This window comes from Pantherophis guttatus, chromosome 4 (genome assembly GCF_059756535.1).
Source record: "Pantherophis guttatus breed Tessera chromosome 4, ASM5975653v1, whole genome shotgun sequence".
NCBI classification, from domain to species: Eukaryota; Metazoa; Chordata; class Lepidosauria; order Squamata; family Colubridae; genus Pantherophis; species Pantherophis guttatus.
In genome coordinates this window covers 52,991,572-53,012,768 of record NC_142066.1, presented here as the reverse complement: position 1 = coordinate 53,012,768, position 21,197 = coordinate 52,991,572, and the positions used below count along the sequence as shown (strand labels likewise).

At 38.1% G+C, this 21,197-nt stretch overlaps 2 protein-coding genes across 6 annotated transcripts in view; both read left to right on the top strand.

The window, feature by feature from the left end:
* Nucleotides 1–1,353: 1,353 nt before the first annotated feature.
* Nucleotides 1,354–21,197, top strand: part of PPP1R1B (protein phosphatase 1 regulatory inhibitor subunit 1B) — an 85,543-nt gene continuing 65,699 nt past the window's right edge. The window contains exons 1-2 of one of the 5 annotated variants that reach the window (XM_034415846.3): nucleotides 1,354–1,522; nucleotides 20,471–20,531. In XM_034415846.3, the coding sequence (XP_034271737.1) occupies nucleotides 1,508–1,522; nucleotides 20,471–20,531 (76 nt within the window). In that variant the 5' untranslated portion in view covers nucleotides 1,354–1,507. Of the gene's footprint in view, nucleotides 1,523–16,116; nucleotides 16,649–20,470; nucleotides 20,532–21,197 lie in introns of those variants that run through there. The other 4 variants (XM_034415845.3, XM_034415847.3, XM_034415844.3 and 1 more) reach the window with 4 other exon arrangements.
* Nucleotides 3,673–4,045, top strand: LOC117664677 (large ribosomal subunit protein eL43-like). Its single transcript, XM_087894527.1, is given in 2 exon segments — nucleotides 3,673–3,831; nucleotides 3,834–4,045. Coding segments are annotated over 2 exon segments (276 nt in total). The 5' UTR covers nucleotides 3,673–3,698; the 3' UTR covers nucleotides 3,977–4,045.

Genomic DNA, 21,197 nt, shown 5'->3' with positions numbered 1-21,197 from the left:
GCCAGTTCGCACCACTTCGGTTGTTAACTTTCTGAGCAGTTTGGCAAAGTGGTTGTTGGAAGAAATCATTAGGGCAGAGAACCGGTTGTTAAATTGCCTGAATCCCACCACTGAGTAATTCACTTAACAAAACCATAGCAAAAGGGATTGTAAAATTGGGTATGATTTACTTAATCATGAAAATTTTGGTTCCAGTTGTGGTCATAATTTGAGGACTAGCTGTACTTCAGTTTTCCATGCCAGAGTTATATGGTTGGGAAATCTTTCCAGCCTCTAAATGAAAATTTATGCTGATATACATATTAAATGAATATATTTTCTTTTAAAAAAAGTTATCTGAATGTTGAAAATGTGTTGTCCCAAACTGATGACTTCCAAATATAAAAGACAACTTCCTTCACTCCCAACTGGCTCAGCGAATAATATAATCTGGTGGACACTCACTTTAGAAAGACCCAGTCAAAGTGACTTAGAAGAAGATCAATTTTGGCAGCTGCTGCAAAGTGTCGTATGATCACAGCTTTCAGATCTCTGCCAGCCTGAACTTGGCAGAGCAGAAGAGAAGAGGTCTAGAGCCTGCCATGCATTTTTCATTCTGTCGGGGGAGTATTTAGGAGAAGAAGACTTGGAACAGTGACTGGCTTCCTGTTCTTGGTCTCTGATGTTACTGCTGTGCCATCAGAAAGGAAGAAGGCGAAAGATTTATATGAACATCATATACTACAGGAATCAGTGGTGAAATCCAATTTTTTTTACTACCGGTTCTGTGGGCGTGGCTTGGTGGGCATGGTGTGGCTTGGTGGTCGTGGCAGGGGAAGGAAACTGCAAAATCTCCATTCCCTCCCCATTCCTGGGGGAAGGATACTACAAAATCTCCATTCCCACCCCACTTTGGGGCCAGCCAGAGGTGGCATTTGCTGGTTCTCTGAACTACTCAAAATTTCCACTATCGGTTCTCCAGAACCTGTCAGAACCTGCTGGATTTCACCCCTGATAGGAATGCACTGTAAGTGACATAGAATTGCAGATGTATTTTCTTACCCAAAGGAACAAGACAGAGAAGTAACAGCACAGCAAGATTCACAGTATGGAATCCTCTTGGGATTGCCTACCTTTTTTCTAAAAATACAGTGAAGAGAACAGACAGATTTGTTCCCACACATAAATTTATTTTTTGTCAATCATCCAGGTATAAGACAGAATGGAGCTGCTGGCTGGCCATTCTGTCAGGGTAAATATTTTCCTTCTTGCTAGAGCGTCTGGAAACAAGCCACAGAGGCAGATGAGTTGCCTTTAAATTTCACAAATTTTCAATTGCTTAGGACTTCAGTCCTTTTCCTCTGAGCTGGGCAAAATATTCCATTCTGAACTGAATTCAGCAAAATCCAGGATTTTCTCACTTACACACAAGCCTCTTAGAAATACCTATGAGGCTATCAAACTATCCATGTAAGATGACTCCTTACATCTTGCCGCAAAGAAGACATGGACTAAAATATGTCTGAATATGTGCAAGCTGGAGGTGAGTGAGTGAGTGAGAAACAAAAACTAGCTGTCTGTCTGTGTTAATAGTGAGGAGAGAGCAAGGATTAATAGCTTGGATTTGAAAAAGCCATGACCTCTTATCGTGTGTGTGTGTGTGTATGCTCTCATATACTGTACATACAGGTAGTCTTGACTTACAACCACAATTCAGCAGAAAATTTCTGTTTTACAACCACTGTTTTCTTGCCATAGTTGTTAAGTGAATTACTGCCATTATTAAGCTAGTAACATGGTTGTTAAGTGAATCTGGCTTTCCCATTGACTTTGCTTGTCAGAAGGTCACAAAAGGTGATCCCATGACCCCGGGACACTGCAACAGTCATAAATTTGAACCAGTTGCCAAGCGTCTGAATTTTCATCACGTGATCATGGGGATGCTGCAAAGGTAACTGTGAAAAATGGTCTTAAATTACTTTTTTTCAGTGCCATTGTAACTTCAAGCAATCACTAAATGAACTGTTGTAAGTCGAGGACTACCTGTTCTTATACTAGATCTCTCTTAAACCAAGACTGGTTTAAGATTAAAGAGCGTACAGAGATAATACCTGTCGTGCCTAAGATACTTATAGATAGGGAGCATCTAAACATGAGACGTCTAACCTGTATTGCCCAACTTTTCCAATGGGTTCACACAGTGGTGAAATCCTCCGAGGTCTGCGGTGCACACCAAATGCATGCTGTGCAGTGCGTGCCAAACACATGCTGTGTAATGTGCACCAAACATGCGCTTCACGCGCAAGCGCACCGCAGGCACTACTGCGCAGCACTGAAAAAGGAGGCTTAAGAAGATAAGTAGAACAGCGAGGGGGGAAACAGCTGTGCTGCACAATTTAGATCGCACAGCACAGCTGATCGTCGGCAATACTGGTTCATCCGAAGCGGTAGCTTTTATTACTACCGGTTCAGGTGAACCGGTCCGAACCAGTAGCATTTCACCCCTGGGTTCACATATCACTGTAAACTATGGGTTGCTTAATCATGATCAGTTGAATATACCTCCAAATAGTTGGATTAATAGATTACCCTGAAATATAAAGCACAATTTACTGGCCACAATGGTCATTAATTGCATAGGCTAAGCCAAGACGAAGCATCCATGTTATGGTTTAGAGCAAGGTTTACAAACTGTGAGGTCTACTTGCTTTGGGAAAGTACAGACAGAGAACCAGGAGATATGAAGGATTATTGAGTATTGTGATCCTTTCTGGTGTCTGGATTTTTAGTAGGTGTCTACATTAAGGTTACACTAAAAGAAGGTGTGATGGACAAATATTTAGGGATCCCTGGTCTAGTGAACCAAGTCTTTTTGGCAATTCGCTCCAGCAGTCATTTCTTAGCATAGAGATGGACAAGTTTGGTTGTTCTTTGGGAGATTTGCAAAACATTTACAAATCTTTTTTTTAATAATTTTTTATTTTTTTAATCTAATATACATCATATGTATTTTGTGGATGTTGTATTGACTGGGTCAAATCTTTTTTAAACAATGCTAATACAATAATAATACAAATAAGTATGCATAGTCCTCATCTTCCAACTTCAGCAGTACCATTCTCTCTTTATAATTCTTTATCATTTTTTCCATTAATTCATTTAAATCTTCTGATAATCTTCTCATCATTCCCACCACCCATCTCCTTCCACTTATGACCGTATGACTGTAATTTTGTTGCTTGTATCCTCACGATTTATATTGATATTGTTTCCTGATTGCTTATTTGTACCCTATGACTATCATTAAGTGTTATACTTTATGCTTCTTGATAAATGTATCTTTTCTTTTTATGTACACTGAGAGCATATGCACCAAGACAAATTCCTTGTGTGTCCAATCACACTTGGCCAATAAAAAATTCTATTCTATTCTATTCTATTCTATTCTATTCTATTCTATTCTATTCTATTCTATTCATAAATAACATTTCTTTGCACCATGTATTTGTTATCCCCTACTAAGTTACTAATATTTAATATTTTGAAAATTGCTCATTATTCTACCATAATTTCAATATTCCAAATGTCTAGGGCTACTAATAAGGCCAAATATTAACAAAATTTAATCAATCCCAGGAATATATCTCAAAATCCCCACAATTTCTAATCCTTAAAAGTTTAAGTTCAGCTTTCTCTCTGCGGCCTGTTGGAGGAGCAAGATGGCCAAGCGTACTAAGAAGGTTGGGATTGTAGTTAAATATGGTACCCGATATGGAGCTTCCCTCAGGAAGATGGTGAAGAAAATTGAAATTAGCCAACATGCTAAGTATACATGCTCCTTCTGTGGAAAGACCAAATGAAAAGGAAAGCAGTGGGTATTTGGCATTGTGGCTCATGTATGAAAACTGTGGCTGGTGGAGCTTGAACCTACAACACCACTTCAGCAGTGACAGTGAAATCTGCCATCAGAAGACTGAAGGAGCTAAAAGACCAATAGAAATATATTCTTATTTGAATGCTATCTTTTATCTCACTATCTGACAATTAAACATGGCTGTGAAAATGTTATCTGTATGCAGTTGTGTCATTACTGGCTTTCTGCAAGCCTAGAGTAAACATGTTTCTTCTCGTCATTCCGGATCCATTTATACCAAAATAGGAAGTCAGCACATAAATGATGCTGTAGTAATAAAAATGCAGAATTAAAACTTTTAAGGACTCTCACATCATACTGAATTAAACTATTATGTTGATATCAATGTTTAATACTGAGCCTTCAGTTTTATTTATAATAAATAATCTGTAAATCCTTAAAAAAAAGTTTAAGTTCACAATATACTTTAACACACTATTAATATTAATAATACAATTAGATTACCTAATCCTAAACTTTCATCTACTAAGCTTAGCTTATTTTTAAGTATAATAAATTCTATTAAATGTTAATATGTATGATGCTATTTTCCCTATTTGTATTTTCTATTTTTTCTTTTTATTAATATATTTTATCATTATCCATCATCTCTTAAACTTTTTGGAGTTCCATCATTTATTGACTTTTTAATCACCCTTTTATTTCTCTCTCTTGGAGTCTTATAACTCTTTTTGATATTTTTTTTTTTTTTATTGAAAAGGTTTTCAAATACAAATTTTTCCCCCTTTTTCCCCCCCCTCCCCCCCCTCCCTAACCCCCCCTCCCCACCCTTCCCCCCCTGTGACTTCTTCGTAACAAAAAAAAACCCTAATTCATAACAGATTACTTACTCCCTCCTCAAAATACTGACCTTTACTTACTAAAAGTATTATAAATCCCCCTTTATCCATACATTTCAGAAAAGAAGAAGAGAAAAAAAAACAAAACAAAAAAAAACAAACACATTATACTATAACTATTATAAAATAACTCTAATTTAGCATAATAGTGTTTTATATCTATGCATTATTGCAACAATTCAAAACCACCTTCCACTTTAAAACTATACAATAAGTCCTACTTTAATAACATTTCAAAGCGGGCTCCCCATAAAATCTAATTTAACATTTATTCCACTCTATCCATTTCCTCCACTCCCCTAAATGTATCACTTAAAAATCCCTTTTCTTAAACTAATCAGTCTGTAGCTAGCTTATTCACCCACTGTCTTACAAATTTACCATACACAACAATTCTTGATATCTTTAATTCACTGCCCACACTACTTAAAAATATATATATATATATATTCCATTATATCTAAATAAAAAAAAGAAAAGACAATAACTTTAAATTTATAGTCCATATAATATCTTCTTGAAGTCTTTCCACTGGATTGTTAAAACCAACATCCATAATAGGGTGACATAGCTTGCGGATGCAACAGTTTATTCAAGATCTCCAATCATATCTGCCCCCATCAGTAGTAAACATCTTCTTATATATATAAAAGTAAAAACAACCACCCGAGTGACATTATAATTGTATTCCATATAATAATAATTGTGGGTTTCATCAGGATTATTAATTTCCATCATCGTATTGGGTAACAACCCGATCTTCTGCATGTCCCAATGTGATTCTCTTGCCTTATAATTCAAGATAATTATAATATATTTATCAACACAAAAAGAAGTTTCAAAATAGATAATTCAAAACCATCAATTTGAGGCTCTTTCCATGTCCCAAAATTACGGCAATGCAGAGATCTGCCACTATCCTCAGGATGATATTGACCAATATGTCGCCTCCTCTATGTTTTCACATAATCATTCATATTTTAAAATCACTGGCTTCACTGTTGCTTGGGTTAGAAATTTCTATTTTTGTACAACCTATTTCTTTTTTTGTTTTCTTTTTGTGGGTTTGACCTCCATCCTAATTTTTTGTGTCTCGCATTTCTTTTTTATCCCTTGTATATCCTCTAATTGGTTTCCATGCTTGTCCTTGCCTTGATAAGTCGTCACATTAAAATCAGATGGCACTTCTCTCAAATTTGTAGATAATCCAGCTGGGGTATCCGATAAATCCAAAGGCAATTTATCTGGTACAGTCTCTGTCTTTAGTTCCAGCTCCTTCTGCTTATCCTGTATTATATCTGAAGACGTTAAATTCATTTTCAACCTATTTTGATAAAATTCTTCCGCCCTTTCAACAGTATTTAACTGGTATCTTTCTCCTTGATATCTCAATATAATACCAACTGGGACGTCCCACCGGAATTGAATATTTCTCCTTTTTAACTCAGACACCAGAAAGCCAAATTTCTTCCTTTCCATTAATATCTTAGGTGGGAGTTCCTTGTAAATCCAAATCTTTCTTCCATACAATTGCAAATTAGAATTGAAGGAATTTTGCACAATTTTATTCCTAATTTCTTTATCTGAAAAATAGATTACCACATCTCTAGGCAATTGCCTTTGCTTGGCAGTCCAAGAGTTTATTCGATAAGCTCTGTCAATCCTACAAAACACTTCCTCAGGTTGAATCTTTAAAATCCCAGCTAGAAATTCAGAAGATATTTTCCTTAAGTCATCTCTGTTATTTTCCTGCAAACCTCTAAGTCTTATTGCATATTCTGTGAAATTATATTGTATCTTTAGAACCTCTTTTTGAATCCTCTGTTCCAGATATTCTACATTACCAGACTTTTGGTCAGCATCCATTTTAAATTTTTCTTCTGAACTATAATCCTGAATATTTAACAAATCATTTTCAATTTTTTGAAATCTATTGTCCAATTTATCTTGAATTTCATCCATTTTTGACTCTAGTAAATTAGTATTTGTATCCAACCGAATCATGAATTCTGGCAATTTTAAAATTTTTTGCTGCAAAAAGTCAAACTTGGATTTCACCAATTCCTTAGTTTCCTGCTTAAATTTTTCAAGTTGCTGATTCACAATCTCATCCCTTCTTTCAATCTCCTCTAAGAGAAATTCTATTATATTAAAATCAGGTTTCTGGGACTGAAGAGTTAAAACATATTGCTTTAAATTCTTGGTGGGGGAATCCCCCCCACCTATTTGTTTGTCTGACTTCACAAGCCTCAGTGCCATGTTTCCGCCTAAGCAGGCTTTGTTAGAAGAAGAAAAAAAAAAAAACAAGACAAAAGACTTCCAGCCAGCAACACTCAAGCCTCCAGGGAAAAAAGAGAAAAACAAAAACAGGAGCGGAGTTTTGTCTACAAATGTAGCCAGTGGTATTTATTCCGCTACATTGTAATAATAAAAAACGGAAGAACTTTCCCTCTCAAACTCTTCTCCAGCCGCGGCAGACGCCATTTTAAAAAGAAACTTTTTTCCTCTTTCTCTTCCTCTATTCTCTTAAGTAATTTTTAAAAGATAAGTAAAATACTTGCGCTTCAGTATTACAGGTCCAGCTCACATTTTCTTTGAGTAATCTGTCAAATTCGCAAGCTTGCTTTTGACGCCTGGCTCTGCATTAGCAGAGGTCTCCCAAAGCCCGGAGCAACGGCTGGGGATATGGGGCATCTCATCCGCTCCATCCCAAAAGTAAAAGAAAAACTTTTGGGACTCTGCAGAGAGTTCTACCCACCCCTGCCGGCTCTATCTCCGTTTCCTCATGGGAACGGAGTTTTTTCGAGCCGCCGTTCCGTTGTGAAGGCGGCTCTAACAGGCAGTGGAAGCTGACGATCCCTAAGGAACGTCTGGCGGCGGCCAGCAGCAAACAGGAAGTCTCTTTTTGATATTTTTAAAGCTACTGAACATTCCCTTCGAGTTGCCTTTTGTCTCTTTCTGCTGTATTATTTGAACACCCTTCAGTAAGACTCTTTTTTTGAAGAGATTTTCCTTTTTTTCTCTGTTCTATTATAAGCTTTTAAGGAATTATCTGATTGAGTCCTACTTATTAATCCTTTCTCTTCATTATCTTTATCTTTTTGCAGCTTGTTTTGATTTTTCCCTTCCACTACTTCTACTAATTTCTCATCTATTTCCTAAAAATATTGTGTTCATCTCCCCCCCCCCACAATTGTTGAGTGGTTTCTACACTCATTTCTTTATCTTTAGACAATCCCCTTGTCTCCTTATTGTTCTTTATAGTTTCATGCACGTTTTTGAGCATCAAAATTATTTCTTCATTTGCCTCTATTTTATCCCCTGTAGATCCATTTTGTAACAATTTAATAAAGATTACTCAGTATATTTCTTTGGTTCCAACATCTTAATATTTAAAAACTCCAACTTAATAAAATTCAATCAGTCCCATAGTTATGCCTCCAAATGGCCTAAATTTATAATCTTTAAAATTCTTAAATGGTTTACAGCCTTGTGATTTTCCAATTACATATCTTCCCAATTGTCCAAATTTTAAAGTCTTATATAACTTTTCTTTTTTTCCCTTTTCTTCTATCACCTTTCTTCTTTTGCCTCGTAGAATGTTCTGCCAAATAGCCTTAATAATCCAAATCCAAATTAATCCAGTAGGTTCCTCCAATCTTTCAAGTTCATAATTCAATAGCCAGTTTCAATAAAGTTTAGTTATTTGAAATTTAGTTCATCTTAGAAATCTTCAAGAGGAAAAAAAACCTCATTAGGTATTTTCAAAATATCCAAATCATTTTCTAGAATAGAGTCAAGATCAGGCCGCCTTCCAGGTGTTATTTACTTGCTTCTATTTTGTATATTAGACTTTATGTGTACTGGACCTTACTTTCACTAAGAATATTGATGCTGTAGTGCTGTGGTGTTCATCCAGTTCATCTGCTCCCAAGTCCAACATTAAACAGTATGTCAAAAACAGCTGATTATCCAATAAGTCCAGGGGGGTTAAAAATACAAATAAGCAAGACAGTTTTTCCCAAAAATCACCTTTCAAATTATTTAAACTTTTTTCCAGGTTTTCTGTATTTTAAAGCTTCCCTTGGGCATTTCTTTCGCCTCTTAATTTTCAGTCTTTAATCTTCTCCATGTGTCTAATCGCCGCTTCCTTAACGCTTGGAGATTATCTTTTAAAATTATTGTGCTTAAATTAAACTTTTAGAATAAGAGTTGGAAATTATCTCACCCAGTTTCAATGCTCTGTCCACGGACCGCCCAGCACATATCTTATGGTCCCAGTTGTCCCAGCTTGTGACTTCGGACCTAACAAGGAAATTGTGAGTTCCTCATGGTCCACGAAGCGCCTCTCCTTTCTTCGCTACCCCTACAAGGTGGCTTTGACCCTGTAGGGCCTCCCAATAGCGGTTACCAGCTGGATTTGCAGGGCTTGGCTGAGCCCACTATTTTCCAAACCGTTCTCGCCGAGACGTCAACCGGAAGATCAACATTTACAAATCTTTGTTGCTGCTAATTATTTGAATAATTAGGTTGCTGAGATAAGCACGGAACCTCTTTTTAGATACTTTAAAGCAAAATTTTGTCCTAATCCATGTGTTCATTGCAGCTGGTTCCTTCTTTCTGCCATCTTAGGTCTGCCCAGATATGGGTTGCAAACATCTAGATGATTGCTGGATGGGGCAAGAGATGCAGAAAATTCTGACTTGTTGCTGCATTTAATGGCCACTTGGAGCTCAGCAGCTCAGTTTGATGCCATTTGCGTCAACCCTGCTCCCAGTTAGTGGAACTTGCCATTTGAATAAAAAAAATTAAACTAAAGCCTGAATTATGCTGAGAATTTTTTGCCACTATCAAGTTACAGTACATCCTTGGGTCAGCAGAAATCCATAGTGGATTTTTCCTCTTGCTTTTCCCTTTGCTGATTCGAATCTTGCATCTTTTCCTAGTTATCTAACTTCCTTCCAAGATAAAACTTGATTTTAAAAAATAAATAAATAACAGGTTTTCTTTTATATTCTGGCTTTAATAGAGATCCAGTCCATTTCTGCTTATAATAACAGCTGTACCATTATTATCCTTTCAAGAGAATTAAGAAGCTAAAAAACTGATACCCAACATTTCTGTACATCTCAGTGTAAATAGCAACAGCACATAGACTTATATACTGCTTCACAGTGCTTTACAGCCGTCTTTAAGCAGTTTACACAGTCAGCATATTGCCCCCAACAATCTGGGTCTTCAAGCTCATCTTGAGCACCCACTGAGTTTTCTCCCAGGTCCTGTGATAAATTCATAACCGTTATATATTGGTTGGGGAATAATGCATTGCTTTCAGTGGATCACATAACATTTGAGATCATCAGCTCGTTCTAGTTGAAAACTATCACAAATCATTTGTGCCTATTTGTTTTCCTTTCTGGCTTCCCAGCAGTCCTGAATACCGTGGCAGTCTGACTGGTTTGCAGAATCTTGTCTCTGTTCTGTTTGTCCAAAAGAAAAGGGGATAATCAATAGGCTGTAAAAATAACAACATTTCCCATTTATTGCCATTTATTCATTCGCTGACTTCTCATGACCAGCAAGAAAGTTTTCTTCTGAGTCCCACCCAATTCCCATTGCTTATTTTATTCCATCAGAGACTTCCAGAATAAATATGCAGGCCAAACATGTAATGATGTGGCTATTGGGTAAAAGGAGTAACTTGGAGCCTCAAAGTTGCTAAACTTGTTTATGGAAGCAAGCTCTGAAATGAATATGTTACCAGTTGGCTGTGTACATTTTGCTTCCTGTAAGTCAACATGTCCTTAACTGCCCCACCCCCCACCCCATTCTAAGAATGACACTATTTCACAGGGGCTTTGGGGCATTCGCAGTGGCACAATCTCGTGCATAGATGTAAGCATACATTGCACATAAGTGACTAAGTAAACATACATTGAATGCTGCTTATGTCTTAATAAATATGTGTAGGAATGTGCTGACAGTCTCTGCTTCCCAAAGGAAAGTTGAACTAAAATGTAATAAAAAGGAGGTGATGGCAGAGGACAGATGGATAGGCCAAGGGATAAAAAAGATGTGGCAGTGCAGAATAGTTGGAAAGCAAGCAGGGCTAAATGTATTACTTCTGAAGCTATACTATAAAAATCTAGATTTTTTTCCCCTCCACTAGACATAGAATTTAATATTTCAACTATCTAAGTTCTGTTTTTAAAAATATTTTTGTATTTCAGGTAATTTCTATCTTACTGCTCCCAACCTGATTTATTAAGAACACCAACTATTCATAACTATTCAAAAATAAATCCCATTGACTTCAACAAACCTTACTCTTGGAAGTATATAGAATGGGGGGGGAGGCAACCCCTGGTCCACGGACTGGCACTGGTTCGTGGCATGCCAAAAACTGGGCCATGCAAACAAGCAAAGCCCTATCCGTGGGATGCAGGCAGCACATGAAACCCTCCAGTCCATGGAAAAACCTCTCTCTATGGAACCAGACCCTGGTGCCCAGAAAGTTGGGCCACTGGTATAGAGGATTGCAACTCATTTCTCTTTTAAATTTCCATTTGATCTGCTGATTGGTATGTATGTGTGTGTCAGGGGTGGGTTCTACTTACCTTTACTACCAGTTCACAACGGGGCCCTGCATGTGTGTTTGCTTCGCTCGTGCGCATGCTCTTCTGCACATGCATTCTGATGATGTCAGGGTCAGTGGGCGGAGCCTGCCGCCGGTTTTACTACCGGTTCTATAGAACCAGTGCGAACCAGGGGCAACCCACCACTGGTGTGTGTGTGTGGTGTGTGTATGTGTGTGTGTGTGTGTGTGTGTGTTTGTGAAGGGTATGTTTTCTACATTGAGACCCAGTTTGGTACAGTGGTAAAGACATCAAACTAGAAACTAGGAGACTGTAATTTCTTGTCCTGCCTTAGTCACATAACCAGTTCGGTGACCTTGTGCCAGTCACACTTTCTCAGTCTGGTGAAGGAGGCAATGGTAAACCACTTTTGAAAAACTTTGCCAAGAAAACTGCAGGGATTTACTCAGGTAGTCTCGGAATCAAGCACAAAGAAAAATAAATGTTTTACATGGAACGCTGGCCTGATTTCCTTTAATGTTTTGAATAAATAGGCAAATTTAGGTAGCTTAAATGGGCCTATATGCCATTGCTAGAATTTCCTGAGATTCTTCATCCAATTAGAAACCAGCAAATATGTATGATTGCTAATTAAAACACAGCAAACAGAACACAGTGTGGAACAGCAGTTTCTATAATCTTCAGACATGCAGACTTGGGATGATGAATTATATAGAGTAATGTACCTAAAAACTATAAATCCATGTATAGCATTGCTCTCACCCCTCCTGATCTTTAGAATTGGTTTTTTTATGTGCAAATGGTTTTTGCCCCATGGACACTAATAATAATGTTTTGTACACTATTACAGAGCACAAATAGAAATAGTTGCATTCAATAAGGTACTTAGTATAAACATATATCTATGGGTGTGGGTCAGTGGTGGGTTGCTCCCAATCGTCATCGGCAATCTGTGCATGCGCAGAAGCAAGGTGTGCATGTGCGTTTCGCTCACGCACGCACAATCCCATTGCGAACCGGTAGTAAAGGTAAGTAGAATCCACCCCTGGTGTGGGTGCGTGGGTTTGTATGTATAGACACACACATACACACACATATACACACAGAGAGAGATAAATACATAATTTTTTCTCCTCCTGCTTTATATGATTATGCCTTAACAAATCAAAATATATTTGAGGAGAAAACAAATATTTCTACTTAGAAAATATACGGGGAGCATTAAGTGTTGGAATACAAATCAGATTAACACACTCACCCAATGCTTCACTTATTCTTACTTCCTGGTATTTTTAATCCATGGGTTTGGAAGGCAGGAGATAGGGTAGGAAGTTTACCTCAAAATGTAGAAGATTTCCAGAAAACAACAGCTAAGGATAAGCATAACGGGATATATTGGCCTGAAGAATAAACCATTTTTTATGGTTGTAGAATGGCTTGGAGATTTGAATCCTTGCAAGAAGTTACTGCAGGGTATGAGGCCTCCATTCACTTCCGTGATCAGATATTTTGCTCACTTTTGCTAGCATTCATCAACTTATGGTTGTCCTACACAAAAATAACTGGTTGTCCTACACAAAAGGGAATGGAAATTCCAGTTCTGGTAGAAAATCCCATCTCTTGCAGATACACCCTACCTAACCAACACTTGAAAAGTACCTTGGAGAGATAGATCTTAATATGTCAGAAAGATTACTTGGGAACATCAAACAATCTGATTCTAAGCAGTTTAGGTCTTTAGAGGATAAAAACAATGCTCTACTTTCTCACTACCTCTACCTATATATGTCATCTAAGGAATTCTGGGAGTTGAAGCTCATACTTCTTAAAATTGCCAAGATTGAGAAACACTGTGCTAAACTATTACTGTGGCTTAGGTTTCTATTTATTTCAATAAGTATGACAGCATTTAACTCAGATAACTTTCATATGTGGCCAGACCAGGATATTGTGGGCTCATGTGTCAGCACCATATAATCCCATGCTGCTAATCGGCCTATTTGTCTGCAATAGGGAAGATGAATGTTGTTCCTTATTTTGAATGGAATAGTGGTTTCCGTTGTGTTCCTTGCTTAGTCAAGGTGGGATTTATTTATCTTCAAATAAACAGAGCAAGTTGAAAAAAATCATGGGAGTATCTGGGTGATCCAATGCACAGACATCGATGACCATGAATACTACTGTCACATTTTTTCCCCCTTCAATCTTTTGGATTTTGATAGTTAATGCAAAACTCATACTGAATTCTGCCTACTCAGAATTTGTTTTTGGAAACTCAGACTGAATTCAGATGTAATGAAAGAAAACTCTCCCAAATTTTCCTTGTGCCGTTTGCTTTTTAGGAACTGTACATTTTATCCTATCAGACAAATATCTGTATATTACTCTATTTTAACTCAGTTACCATAGTGGTGAATTTGCAACGTGCTTAGAGAACATTGAAATCACATCAGACCAGGAATAAAAGATGGGATTGGAATCAGGAATGACACCAAGTCATCATGTGTGTTTTTTTCTCTTGCAAATTAGAATCAGTCAAGTACCTTGCACAATTTTCTCTGAAGTTCAGATTTAACAGTATGAGAATTGCCAGTTTAACACACAAAGCCCCACCAGATTATCATCACAAGTGTGTTCCAATGAAAGAAATTAAAATGTCCATTTTGTGAACATATCCTGTCCAACTTTAGCTCAACAGGGTGAGATATTTGATTACAAGAACTGTACCATATATACCTCTGCTGGTTATGAAATTGCTTATATTGACCAACATCCTAAATGCTGCCAGAGATACTCTGCTCCTGCACAGCTTAGTCCTTGTTTGTTTGTTTATTTATTTATTTATTTATTTATTTATTTATTTTGTCGCATTTCTTTTCTTTTTTAAAAATTTATTTTTATATGCCGCCCTTCTCCAGAGACTCAGGGCAGCTTACAATGCGTTAAGCAATAGCCTTCATACTTTTGTATATTTTATACAAAGTCAGCTTATTGCCCCCACAAACCGGGTCCTCATTTTACCCACCTTAGAAAGGATGGAAGGCTGAGTCAACCTTGAGCCTGTTGAGAATTGAACTCGCAGTAATTGCAGGCAGCTGGATGTTAAATGCTGCCTTAGTAGGAGGCATTAGCCTCCTACGCCACTCAGGCTCCTCTTTTTGTCTTTTTTTTTTTTCCGTCTTTTTGTCGCATTTCTATGCCGCCCAACTCCCAAGGACTCTGGGCGGTTTACAACAGAGAATAAAACAATGCAACAATTAATTTTCCAAAAGTTTAAATCTGTTCAAAATCTATTGAATCAAAAAGGCCACAAGGGGACTTAGTAGAGGTAGGAGAGATTCTCAGGGCTCATAAACTAATTCATCTGATTCCTTTTGGGGCAAAAGCAAGCTAAATTTGCTGTAGACAATGAAACTGAGTATTAGCAATAGCAGCATTGAAAAGCAGTCTTCCAAAGGGAGAAACACTTTCCACGACTATTAGCCACTAGTCTTAAGATGGCCATTCTTAAACAAAGAATCTTAAACCAGTGATTCCTTGAAAGAGACTATCTTCACTTCATGAAGAGTTTTATCTTCATGAAGATAATTGTTTGAACAATTATTCATATTTTAGTTAATAAATGCAAATTGCATTGTCACTCAACAGTTATTCTGCAAAAAGCCACTGCTGTTTTCTTATGACTTCACTGATCCTATTTTCACTCCTACATGATTCAGGATATGTGAATGCAGACATTTGTACAGAGTCACAGAAGCTGTAGTCCACCACATCAAGGATTGGCTGGTAATCAAGTGGAGGATTTCTGGTTCAAGCCATTGCTCCTCTTCAAAAGCCACAAGATTCCTGGGCACAAACCAGCATCAGAAATTATTCAAATTGCAACTACTTAGATTTTATTTAGGTGTAGGGGAAACCTTCCTGATTGTAAAATCAGTCCAACACTTTATCAATGGAGGTTTTTGGCTATCGATCCCTGGAGAATTATATTTTAAAAAGCTGGACAGCCACTTCTCAAAATAGTTTAACTCAGAATAGTTTAATAGTTTAACACTATTAACCAACACAGTGGTGAAATCCAATTTTTTTTACTACTAGTTCTGTGGGCATGGCTTGGTGGGCGCAGCAGGGGAAGGATACTGCAAAATCTCCATTCCCATCCCACTTCAGGGGAAGGATACTGCAAAATCTACATTCCCACCCCACTCCAGGGGAAGGATATTGCAAAATCCCCATTCCCTCCCCACTCCAGGGGAAGGATGCTGCAAAATCCCCATTCCCTCCCCACTCCTGGGGGAAGGATATTGCAAAATCTGCTCAAAATTTCCACTACCTGTTCTCCAGAACCTGTCAGAACCTGCTAGATTTCACCCCTGGTTTAACAAAATAGGTTTTGTACACTTTACAAAGAGTTGGACTAGCCCATACTGTCCCAGCCTCCCAACTGTAAGACATGTGGACTTCAACTCCCAGAATTCTCCAGCTAACATGCTGGCTGGGGAATTCTGGGAACTGACCTTCACATATCTTAAAGTTGTCAAGATTGGAATGCATTGGAGTAGGGAATTCATCTGGTCCCCTTCAGCTCTACAGTTCTTGGTTGTTTATGATTTCAAATGTCTTGCAATACAATTATTAATCTCCGGGGACTGAAACCCAAAGAAGAGGTGGTGGGCACTGTGCTGGGAGGGCAGGACAGGGAAAGAAAGATATGGGGCTTGATGAAGTCTTGCCAAGAAAGCTATTGTTTCTTGATTTACTTTTCCCTCCCGTGGCACTCTCCTGTTCTTCGGAACGGGCTAAGACGGGCAGCTACTGATCTTTTTTGAGTGGCGTTATTTTAATAGGCGTCCAGCTGAGGGCTTCTTAGGAACCAGAGTCCTGATGCCTACCTGCTTCCTCGGGAGGACTCAATAATTCAGGCGGCAGCTGGCAAGAGACCAAGCTTCCCTCCCCTCCCCTCCTCTCCCCCACTCCTGCCGCCTCCTCTTCGCCTGCCCTCCCATCGCTACCTCCAGCCTCCCCTAACGCAGCCATGAAGGAGAGTTGAGCTCTGCCACCTTCAGTTGCTTTTTGCAGCGCAGGAAGTTGGCACCGGGCAGCTCTTGCTGCTAAGGGGATTCCGGGGGACTGAAAAGAGGCAAAGGCAAAGGGAGGGAATCCAGAGGGAGAGTTTTTCTTGTGGGAAGTAGGAGGCTGTCTGACTCCCGGACTTCGTGATGGACCCCAAGGAGCGGAAGAAAATCCAGTTTTCTGTACCCGCGCCGCCCAGCCAGCTGGATCCCCGTGCAGTGGAAATGGTAAGGAAGGAACAATGGGGGGGGGGGGGGTGCGCAGCGAAGGGAGGGATTCGAGGCGTGGAAAGAAGTTGGGAAAGTAACAATGGTCAATCTCTTTTCCTTTCCTTTCCTTTCCTTTCCTTTCCTTTCCTTCTTCTGAGGAGTTTCTTCTCTGAAGTCTTTCTGTTTATTAGGCATAGAAGTACACCCAGTGCACTGACTACTGTTTAAATACAAACTTAAGCACACATGCTACTTGCGGGCACTTAGGTGACTTAGCAATGCTTAGAACCAGACTAAAATCATTGGGATTTCAATTAAAGTTACCAACTGTGGATTTCCAAAGCATTGGCCCACAGAGGAAAAGCTCTGAAACTGTTTTGGATTTACCTCCAAATCATCCCTTTATGTTTTCAAATAGTTTATATAAGGTGATTATTAAACCTTACATGTTTCCTATAAATAATGCCTGTTTGTGTTTAGTTTTCTTTTATACCATACTCTGTGAATATTCTTGTTTACTTTCTAATTGGTTTTATTATATTGTTTAGTATAATAAAACTTTTAGTAAGTCACTTGGGGAAGTTTTTTTTTTCCAGAGGGATATAAGATTCTAAATGCAACAGGTAAATGAATAATTCATTGCTTAATACTTATTATATTTCTTAACACCATATGGGTCTTCATATTTGTGTAGCACTGGAATATATAAAGACACAGAAAGGCAAATATGTGAATACATGTCAGAAAACTTCCATGAACCCAGAGAATAGGAAAAAACACAGTACTCCTTTCCTTTGTAATAGTACATATAATTCATAAACTGTATAGGTCTATATTGGTCACAGTTGGAAGCAAGATCTTTTCTTATAGATGTGCAGAAGCAAATTTATAGTAATTATGTACAGTGAACCATCTAAAGTTTGCACCTGCTCAAACTTTTTTACAGTTAGAAATCTCTTATATACATATTCTCACATCTGATGCAGACGCTTAGCTTTTCACACTTGCCAATGTGATCTCTATGATTCCTGAATAGATTTTCACACCAAGTGGTGAAAAATGCCTTGAAAAAATTGGCTCACCTCTTTTGTAATAAATGCATCATTCCTAACTCCTCAGCCTGATAACCTCTATATTATTTTAAATCCCCATCACACCCCAGTCATCTCTGAAGAAGTCACTTTATCAGAAATTTGATTTCTGGTGAAATTATTATATCAAAAATATAGACATTAAGGAAGATATATTGCAACCAAAGCCCAGGGGTCAAGGATTTAGCCTTGAGGCTCTTTTGGGCCCTGGCAAACAGGTGATTTCTTTATTTATGACTGAATACAATATGTAACTCTGCAGAGAGAAAGGAGAGTAGGATGGTAGAAGACGCTAGTGCTGTGAAATAAATCCAGGTATGATAATGTATCTGCACCCAATCAATGAAGACTGAGCATATATTGTCCCTCACTGATAAATATACACAGGAACATAGGGGCAAGGATGCCAAATTTGTAAAGAATGGGGTAAAAAGACCACACGATGTCAAAATGCTTTATTTTATTTTTTTATATTTGAAGGCCTGACCATATGGGTTTTTTTCTCTCTCTCTAGCTTTGGTGCATAGGCTGTTTAAGATAAAGAGTCAGAAGATAGCTAAAATAGATTTAACATCTAGGCTGCTAAATGAGGTTCAGTGCTCTGTTCAAAATGGCCTGGTAGTTGTATTCATGTCAATATCCTGAACTTGGTTACTAAATTAGCTTATTGTCCAGCTCACTGAACCATAAACTCACCAAGCAGGATGGTTTTGTAGAACATAGTAAACAGCACAATAAAAACCCAAATTCTAACTACACAAGATTAAAAATAGCAAAGCTTAGTAGAGTGTATAAATTCCACTACTAGGTCTGTATCTGACTTGTTTAAGTGAGTTTATTTATTCTTTATTTAATTTATATATCCGTCTATCTCAATCAGTGATTCAGGGCAGGTTACAATTTAAAAATATACTGCAATTAAAACAAAAACACATTATAATAAAAACAATATACATAGCAGCTGAAATAATTTGTTGTGTGAACATGAGCCAGTTGTAGGGGAATGTTTGGTTCCAGGTTTACCAAGTGTTTTCAAACAGACTCTGTCATTTAAATGAGCTTGAGGCCAGAACAACTGAAGTCTCTCACCCATCTCTTTTTTTGATGCCTCCTAATCAAGCTTTGTCTTAAATCTCTTTCTGGGTAAGGAAGACTTTATGCCCCCTCACATTTCCAGGCAGCGGATTATAGCTGCTTGTTCAAGATAAACCTGAGAACAGGTAGACTGGTCTGGAAACAAAGAGTACAGGCCTGCAAGGTAGGTAATGTCTGGCAGGAGAAATTCAATAGTTGCCTCATGAATGCTTACTAGGATACAGGTCACTCATTCCCTCTTCAGAGTCCAGGCTACCAAAATATGGCATCAGTGTGAAATTCCCTAAATTTGATCTCCAGCACTTTCCATTGGAAAAATCTGATGGTAATCTTTGATATTTAATATCCACCTGAAAACAGATTTTATTGGGATAACATAAGGCCAGGCAAGTATTGGGGTTTTTGAAAACTTGTTAGGAACACTCTCATAAAATGGCTGCCACGAAAGCCATTAGTCTATACACAGCCTATTTGTATTAGGAGGAATGGCCCATAATAACATTTATATAAGACAACCCTTTGCCACATATTCCAACTCTCCAGGATACATCCTACCATCCATGGTTTACTTTTTGTTTGCATAAATGGGCACATTTAAAAATAAAGCACTGGACTGCACTGGGGTTTTGTTTCAACATTGCATCTCTCTAGCTCTCTCTCTGATTCAGGAGAAAAGGGAGTCTGATAGTACCAAGGAGGCATCAAGAACACAAAACAACTTTCAATTGTCTACCCAGGCCTGAATAGTCAGTGGTCTGTCTTGTATAAGCCACTTTGTTTTCCATTTGAATCTGTGGGTTGCATAAATTGTCTCATGAACTGTATGTGAGAAGGATCCTCAGCTCTCTTATCAGGCCCAAGACATATAGTACATTAATTTTACTATCATTGTTGATACTATAAATTTCCCTTCCTTGCAGCCTTCAAGGGGTGCTGAATTACAGATTTCCCTTACTCCCAGATACCAAAAGTGCAGGTGAATGGAATTAAAATCTACAAATCTAGAAAACCCTAGTTTGAAAAATTTAGTCTGTGGAGTAATGTGGCTAAAGCCAATAGGCTCTCCCACCACCCTTTATATCCCTCCACATGTTTTCATAAGTGAAGTAGAGTCAATAACAGAAAGATAGTAACAGTGGAGCTGGAAGTCTTTTTCTGATTCCCACGCTCTATGTTTTCTTCCTCTCTGGACTGCTAATGAGATCAGCAAGTCAGATCCTCTGGCATAAAAGGGATACCCTTAATCCAACTATGCAGCATTCTCCCAATGCTGCAGGCTATGACTGTGTGTTCAAGGCATGAATATGGCACAAGGAGTGATAGCCATGGAATTTTGGCAATGGGGACCACACACTCCTTTTTTCTTGTGATGGCTGATGTTCCTGGTGGAATGGAAAGGCCTCCTAATTGTGCTCCACAAACTGTAAGGATCTTGGAACAATGCTGGGCAATTGATTTCAGTACCAAAAAGTATTACCAACCATAGTTTCCAAACAATCTATACAGGCATCTGTTATTCTTTTCTCCTAGAAAAACAATAGGGATGGAGAAATCATAACTGTAGCCCCAAAATATGCATTGACTCTTCCTCCATATTTATCCCATCTCTTGTTATGAGAAGCAAAACAAAACTTCTATTTGATTTCTCTTCTAGATCCGTCGTCGGAGACCAACCCCAGCTTTGCTTTTCCAGCTTTCAGAAACTTCCTCCCCCGGTGAGTCATGATTTTTTTTTATTAAACCAGAAGAAAGAAATGGAGGGCTTGGGTGTGTGGAGTAAAGGTATAAGAATAAGCATTGATACACTGAGCTGAAGTACCAGGTTAGAATGTTAGGCCATCTAGCATACTGCTGGGGAATTCTAGGAGTTGAAATCCATGCATTTTAAAGTTGATAAGTTTGAAAAATATTGATCTAGAGTATTCTTGTCCCTTCTGGATTGGCTTGCACCCAGAAGCTTATGCATGTGTTTTTCTTATCCAGCAATGATCCTGAAACTCTTTACTGGGAAATGCCAGAGGCAGAGCAGTGTTGAAAAGAAATGTCAAACTATTTTTTAAATCAAATGCTTATTTCCAGTATCTTCATGAGAGAAACTACATTCAATTCTTTCAACTTTAGATTTTGATATTTTCTTCTGGGATTGTTTGATTATTCCATTTACAAAGAACATTTAAGGTGTTTATCAGCAACACCTACAATTTCTATGTAAAATTAGTTAATGCTCTTAGTCCCATATGGAATAACGTTGTAGAAGAAGGATTGGCAGGGGAAGAGTAAAAAGAGGAATCAGGCTAGAATCCTTACATAGTCACAAACAAACTAAATCTAACCCTCCCTTGTGTATTATTGACTCTTATCTAACTATAATCAGGTGCTGA